This window comes from Cetorhinus maximus, chromosome 34 (genome assembly GCF_964194155.1).
Source record: "Cetorhinus maximus chromosome 34, sCetMax3.hap1.1, whole genome shotgun sequence".
In the NCBI taxonomy this organism is placed as follows: Eukaryota; Metazoa; Chordata; class Chondrichthyes; order Lamniformes; family Cetorhinidae; genus Cetorhinus; species Cetorhinus maximus.
The window spans coordinates 3640804-3648544 of record NC_135912.1 but is presented as its reverse complement, the minus strand read 5'-3'; the positions used below and the strand labels follow the sequence as shown (position 1 = coordinate 3648544).

Genomic DNA, 7741 nt, shown 5'->3' with positions numbered 1-7741 from the left:
TAAGGTGAGTGCTTCCATTGCCAAAACTACCAGAGGTTACTCAGAGAGGGGGATAATTACTACCAGAGATTACTCAGAGAGGGGGATAATTACTACCAGAGATTACTCAGAGAGGGGGATAATTACTACCAGAGATTACTCAGAGAGGGGGATAATTACTACCAGAGATTACTCAGAGAGGGGGATAATTACTACCAGAGATTACTCAGAGAGGGAGATAATTACTACCAGAGATTAGTCAGAGAGGGGGATAATTACTACCAGAGGTTACTCAGAGAGGGGGATAATTACTACCAGAGATTACTCAGAGAGGGGGATAATTAGTACCAGAGATTACTCAGAGAGGGGGATAATTACTACCAGAGATTACTCAGAGAGGGGGATAATTACTACCAGAGATTATTCAGAGAGGGGGATAATTACTACCAGAGATTACTCAGAGAGGGGGGGTAATTACTACCAGAGATTACTCAGAGAGGGGGATAATTACTACCAGAGATTACTCAGAGAGGGGGATAATTACTACCAGAGATTACTCAGAGAGGGGGATAATTACTACCAGAGATTACTCAGAGAGGGGGGTAATTACTACCAGAGATTACTCAGAGAGGGGGATAATTACTACCAGAGATTACTCAGAGAGGGGGATAATTACTACCAGAGATTACTCAGAGAGGGGGATAATTACTACCAGAGATTACTCAGAGAGGGGGATAATTACTACCAGAGATTACTCAGAGAGGGGGATAATTACTACCAGAGATTACTCAGAGAGGGGGATAATTACTACCAGAGATTACTCAGAGAGGGGGATAATTACTACCAGAGATTACTCAGAGAGGGGGATAATTACTACCAGAGATTACTCAGAGAGGGGGGTAATTACTACCAGAGATTACTCAGAGAGGGGGATAATTACTACCAGAGATTACTCAGAGAGGGGGGTAATTACTACCAGAGATTACTCAGAGAGGGGGATAATTAGTACCAGAGATTACTCAGAGAGGGGGGTAATTACTACCAGAGATTACTCAGAGAGGGGGATAATTAGTACCAGAGATTACTCAGAGAGGGGGATAATTACTACCAGAGATTACTCAGAGAGGGGGATAATTAGTACCAGAGATTAGTCAGAGAGGGGGATAATTACTACCAGAGATTACTCAGAGAGGGGGATAATTACTACCAGAGATTATTCAGAGAGGGGGATAATTAGTACCAGAGATTACTCAGAGAGGGGGATAATTACTACCAGAGATTACTCAGAGAGGGGGATAATTAGTACCATGGAGCACCTCAGGGCCAACACAGGGGTGCTGAGGATAGGCAGGGGAGTCAGGAACCCATTCGAGGTTAGAATCTGGACTCTTGTAAGCACAGCCAGAGGCCATTCAGCCCATCGATGCCGTGCTGGCTCTGTGAAAGAGCTATCCCGTTCATTCCCATTCTCATCCTCTTCCCCGTAACCCCAGAGCCCAGCAAACGTTCCCCTTCTCCGGTTTCAAGCTGTGGGATTCTCTTCCCCGGACAGTGGAGGCCGGGTCACTGATTATCCTCGAGGCTGCGTTAGACAGGGTTTTTGATTGACAAAGGGAGTCGAGGGTTATGGGGGGGCTGGTGCAGGCAGGGAAGTTGGAGTTGAGGCCACAATCAGATCAGCCATGATCTTATTGAATGGTGGAACAGGCTCGAATGGGGGCTGAGCGGCCTAATCTGATTTGTTTTTTTCATCCTTTCACGGGGATGTGGGCGTCACTGGCTGGGCCCAGCATTTATTGCCCATCCCTAATTGCCCCTTGAGAAGGTGGTGGTGAGCCGCTGCAGTCCCTGTGGTGTAGGGACACCCACTGTGCTGTTAGGGAGGGAGTTCCAGGATTTTGACCCAGCGACAGTGAAGGAACGGCCGATATATTTCCAAGTCAGGATGGTGAGTGACTTGGAGGGGAACTTCTAGGTGGGTGGTGTTCCCCATGTGTCTGCTGCCCTTGTCCTTCCAGGTGGTAGTGATTGTGGGTTCGAAAGGTGCTGCCGATTTCCTAAGTTTTTATATCCAATTCTGCTATTTGAACCTCCTTCCACCATGCTTTGAGACAGCACATTCCCGGCCACAACAACTCCCTGCGTAAAATACATCCACCCTTCTGGTTCTTTTGCCAGGTTGTCTTAATCTGTATCCCTCTGGTGACCGACCTCTCCTGCCAGTGAAAACAGTTCCTCACGGTCTCTTTTTCCAAAAGCAGACATGGAAATCGGGTAGTCTATTTTGTCATGGACTCCGCCCCAATGTGACGTGTTTACATAGCCACCATTCATCATAACTGCGGACACAGAAATGCCTCTGAAGTGTGTTTTGTTGCATGTCAGATAGTTAATGTATTATGGATAATGATACAGATCGATGTTAAGTAGATAATTAGACAATGAGAGATCCAAACTGAGGGGACATAATTTTTTAAAAAAATTCTTTTGTGGAATGTCAGCATTGCCCAACCCTTATTGCCCCTTATGAGAAGGTGGTGGTGAGCTGCCTTCTTGACCCGCTGCAGTCACCCACAGTGCTGTTAGGGAGGCGGGGGGTGGTTCCAGGATTTATTTGAGCCAGCGACAGTGCAGGGTGTCAATCCAGCTCAGGATGGTATGTGGAACTTGCAGGTACAGGTGCTCCCATGCGTCCGCTACCCTTGCCCTTCTTAGGTGGTGGAGCTTGTGGGTTTGGAAGGTGCTGTCAAAGGACCCTTGGTGAGTGGCTGTAGTGCATCTTGTAGATAGTGAATACTGCGTGTTGGTGGCGGAGGGAGTGAATATTTCAAATGGTTGATGGGGTGCTTTGCCCTGGATGGTGTCGAGCTGCTTGTGTGTCAATGGAGCCGGACACTCATCCAGGCAAATGGAAAGTATTCCATCACGTTCCTGGTGTACAGCAACAAAAGAATAGAAATTTAGGAGCAGGGGTCGGCCATATGGCCCACTGAACCTGTTCGGCCAATGTATGTTTGATATCTCTTGGATCTATGCAGAGATGACGCTAGTTTCTATATGTGTAACAGATTTCATTCACAGTGCTTTAAGATGTCTGCTCCATGCTTCTAGCTCAAGATTCTAGATCCTCCTGCAGTTTTTCTTCATTTTCTCCGAGTCCACGCCCAGGCTTAACCAATCAAGTGCAGTGAGCATCGATAGTAATCAGGTTCACATAATCAAACACAGAACAATTGAAATATTGAACACCACAGACACAAGACTCAGAAATGAGGAAGTCTTCAAGAGAACAGAGACAGGCTTTTGGACAAGTGGCAAATGAAATTTAACGTAGAGAAGTGTGAAGTGATATATTTTGGTTAGCAGAACACAGAGAGACAATGTAAAACAAAGGGTACAATTCTAAAGGGGATGCAGGAGCAGAAGGACCTGGGGGTATATGTTGACAAACTGATGAAGGTCTAAGCTCTGCACTCCTGGGCAGGGAATATTGAGGAAATGGTTAAACAGGCAGAGGGATTCCTGGGCTTTATAAATAGAGGCAGAGAGTACAAAAACAAGGAAGTCATGACAAATGTTTATAAAACACTTCAACCTCAACTGGATTCATTCACAGGATGTGGGCTTCGCTGGCTGAGCCAGCATTTATTGCCCTTGAGAAGGTGATGATGAGCTGCCTTCTTGAACTGCTGCAGTCCATGCGGTGTAGGTACACCCACTGTGCTGTTAGGGAGGGAGTTCCAGGATTTTGACCCAGCGACAGTGAAGGAACGGCTGATACATTTCCAAGTCAGGATGGTGAGTGACTTGGAGAGGAACTTCCAGGTGGTGGTGTTCCCCATGTGTCTGCTGCCCTTGTCCTAGGTGGCAGAGATCACGGGTTTGGAAGGTGCAGTCTAAGGAGCTTTGGTGAGTTGCTGCAGTGCATCTTGTAGATGGTACACACTCTGCTGCTACTGTGCGTCGGTGGTGGAGGGAGTGAATGTTTGTGGATGGGGTGTCAATCAAGCGGGGCTGCTTTGCCCTGGATGGTGTCGAGCTTCTTGAGTGTTGCTGGAGCCACACTCATCCAGGCAAATGGAGAGTATCCCATCACACTCCTGACTTGTGCCTTGTAGATGGTGGACAGGCTTTGGGGAGTCAGGAGGTGAGTTACTCATTGCAGGATTCCTAGCCTCTGACTTGCCCTTGTAGCTACAATATTTATATGGCTAGTCCAGTTCAGTTTCTGGTCAATGGTAACCCCCAGGATGTTGATAGTGAGGGATTCAGTGATGTTAATGCCATTGAACGTCAGGAGGCAATGGTTGGATTCTCTCTTGTTGGAGATGTTCATTGCTTGACATTTGTGTGATGCGAATGTTACTTGCCACTTGTCAGCCCAAGCCTGAATATTGTCCAGGTCTTGCTGCATTTGGACATGGACTGCTTCAGTATCTGAGGAGCCGCGAATGGTGCTGAACATTGTGCAATCATCAGTGAACATCCCAACTTCTGACCTTATGATGGAAAGAAGGTCATTGATGAAGCAGCTGAAGATGGTTGGGCCGAGGACACTACCCTGAGGAACTCCTGCAGTGATGTCCTGGAGCTGAGATGACTGACCTCCAACAACCACAACCATCTTCCTTTGTGTTCGGTATGGCTCCAACCAGCGGAGAGTTTTCCCCCGATTCCCAATGGCTCCAGTTTTGCTAGGGCTCCTTGATGCCACACTCAGTTAATGTGCCCATGATGTAAAGGACAGTTACACTCACCTCACCTCGGGAGTTCAGCTCTTTTGTCCATGTTTGAACCAAGGCTGTAATGAGGTCAGGAGTTGAGTGGCCCTGGCAGAGCCCAAACTGGGCATCAATGAGCAGGTTATTGCTAAGCAAGTGCCACTTGACAGAACTATTGATGACCCCTTCCATTACTTTACTGATGATCGAGAGTAGACTGATGGGGCGGTAATTGGCTGGGTTGGATTTGTCCTGCTTTTTGTGTACAGGACATACCTGGGCAATTTTCCACATAGCCGGGTAGATGCCAGTGTTGTAGCTGTACTGGAACAGCTTGGCTAGGGGCACGGCAAGTTCTGGAGCACAAGTCTTCAGTACTATTGCCGGAATATTGTCAGGGCCCATAGCCTTTGAAATATCCAGTACCTTCAGCTGTTTCTTGATACCATGTGAAGTGAATCGATTTGGCTGAAGACTGGCATCTTTGATGCTGGGGACCTCTGGAGGAGGCCGAGATGGATCATCCGCTTGGCACTTCTGGCTGAAGATTGTAGCAAATGCTTCAGCCTTATCTGTTTCACTGATGTGCTGGGCTCCTTCATCATTGAGGATGGGGATATTTGTGGAGCCTCCTCCAGTGAGTTGTTTAATTGTCCATCACCATTCATAACTGGATGTGGCAGGACTGCAGAGTTTAGATCTGATCCGTTGGTTGTGGGATTGCTTAGCTCTGTCGATCACTTGCTGCTTAGACATGCAAGTAGTCCTGGGTTATAGCTTCACCAGGTTGACACCTCATTTTTAAGTATGCCTGGTGCTGCTCCTGGCATGCCCTCCTACACTCTTCATTGAACTAGGGTTGATCCCCTGGCTTGATGATAATGGTAGAGTGGGGGATATGCTGGGCCATGAGGTTACAGATTGTGTTCAAGTACAATTCTGCTGCTGCTGATGGCCCACAGCGCCTCATGGATGCCCAGTCTTGAGTTCCTAGATCTGTTCGAAATCTATCCCATTTAACATGGTGGTAGTGCCACACAACATGATGGAGGGTATCCTCAATGTGAAGGCGGGACTCGTGAGGTGGTCACTCCTACTGATACTGCCATGGACTGATGCATCTACGGCAGGCAGGTTGGTGAGGATGAGGTCAAGTATGTTTTTCCCTCTTGTTGGTTCTCTCTCCACCTGCCGCAGACCCAGTCTAGCAGCTATGTCCTTTAGGACTCGGCCAGCTCGGTCAGTAGTGGTGCTACCGAGCCACTCTTGGTGATGGGCATTGAAGTCCCCCACCCAGAGAACATTCTGCACCTCTGCCACCCTCAGTGCTTCCTCCAAGTGGTGTTCAACATGGAGGAGCACTGATTCATCAGCTGAGGGAGGGCGGTACGTGGTAATCAGCAGGAGGTTTCCTTGCCTATGGTTGACCTGATGCCCTGAGACTTCATGGGGCCCGTAGTTGATGTTGAGGACTCCCAGGGCAACTCCCCCTGGCCCCGACTGTATACCACTGTGCTGCCACCTCTGCTGGGGACAAGACATACCCAGGGATGGTGGTGTCTGGGGCATTACCTGCTTTCTGGGAATGAGGAGGAAGTGAGGGATTTGGTCATAAGGACGGCTGGAGGGGAAGTTTGCAGAGGGTGGCGGAGAATGAGTGCAGTTGAAAAAGTATTTCTTGTGAAGAATGGCCAGCCTGTAGACTTATTGAACTGGTTATTGAACCATGGTCAGACCACACATGGAGAGCTGAGAACAGTCCCGGCCTCTGTTATAAAAAAGGGGAAGATGTAAAGAAAGGTTCTCTGGAATGATACTGGAACTAAGGGAGTTATACACATCAGGAAGTGTGGGACAAGAGCAGGAAAGACTGAATGGCGTGCTGACGGGCAATGGGAAGATGTTTTCACTTTTACTTGTGAGAGAGGGAGAGTTTTACAACCCTCTGTGTGAAGAGACGTCTCACTCCTCCCCTGAATGACCTGGCCCTGATTTTTAAGGTCAAGTCCCCTCGCTCGAGATACCAACCCTGCCTTCGCCCAACAGCAGCCAATGTTTTCTCTAGGGGACTCAGGCAAAACATCTATTAGCCAGTCCCCATCCAGAAGTCTGAAGCCTTTCCAATTCCAAACATCTGGAAGGAATTTTCAAACAATGGCCCAAACTCTGGGAATACAACTCGTCCAGCTGAAGTCTTTGAATGGGACAAAACAATTAATTCAAAATAGAGAACAAACTGTTGCAATTCCATTAGAGTTCAGTTATGGGACAACCACTCTCACCAGGGAATATTGAGCGTTCCATTGGGAATCATAGAAGGGTTGCAGAACAGAAGGAGGCCATTCAGCCCGTTAGGGCTGTGCTTGCCCTCCGAGTCCCACTTCCCTGCCCCCTCCCCTGTAGCCCTGCTTTTTTTAATCCCTCAGGTGCTTATCCAACCCCCTTTCGAAAGCCACGATCGAACCTGCCTCCGACACGCTCTCAGGTGGCGCATTCCAGATCCTAACCACTCGCTGCGTGAAACAGTTTCTCCTCACGTTGTCTGTCGTCCTTTAGCCAATTGCCTTAAACCTGCATCCCCTCTTGTTCTGGACCCTTCCACCAATGGGAACAGCTTCTCCCTGTCTGCTCTGTCCAGACCCCTCGTGATTTTGAACCCCTCTATCAAAATCCCCTCTCAACCTCCTCTTCTCCAAGGAGAACAGCCCCAGCCTCTCCAATCTTTCTACAGCCACTGAAGTTCCTCGTCCCTGGGACCCATTCCCGCGAATCTATTCTGCACCCTCTCCGGTTCCTTCACATCCTTCCCACAGTGCGGTGTCCAGAGCCAAACACCATACAGTCCCGAGGGGGCCAGATGTACCCATTCCGGCTCCTTTCGATCTTACGTTTTTTTGACCTGTTCATTTGGCAATGTTCTAGATTTCGTGGGAAAAAATTGGAATCCTACTGTGCCAATCCCAAAGAGAAATGGGTGAAGAACCTTCTGAACTTCCTTGACCGTAAAGGTAAGTCTATTATTCACCTTCACGACATTTACT

At 48.3% G+C, this 7741-nt stretch overlaps 1 protein-coding gene across 1 annotated transcript in view; it reads left to right on the top strand.

The window, feature by feature from the left end:
* The first annotated feature begins 7416 nt into the window (after positions 1-7416).
* The window catches only part of LOC144671832 (uncharacterized), an 8262-nt gene continuing 7937 nt past the window's right edge, over positions 7417-7741 (top strand). Inside the window, exon 1 of the mRNA XM_078533886.1 lies at positions 7417-7708. Coding sequence (XP_078390012.1) covers positions 7558-7708 — 151 coding nt within the window. The 5' untranslated portion in view covers positions 7417-7557. The remainder of the gene's footprint in view (positions 7709-7741) is intronic.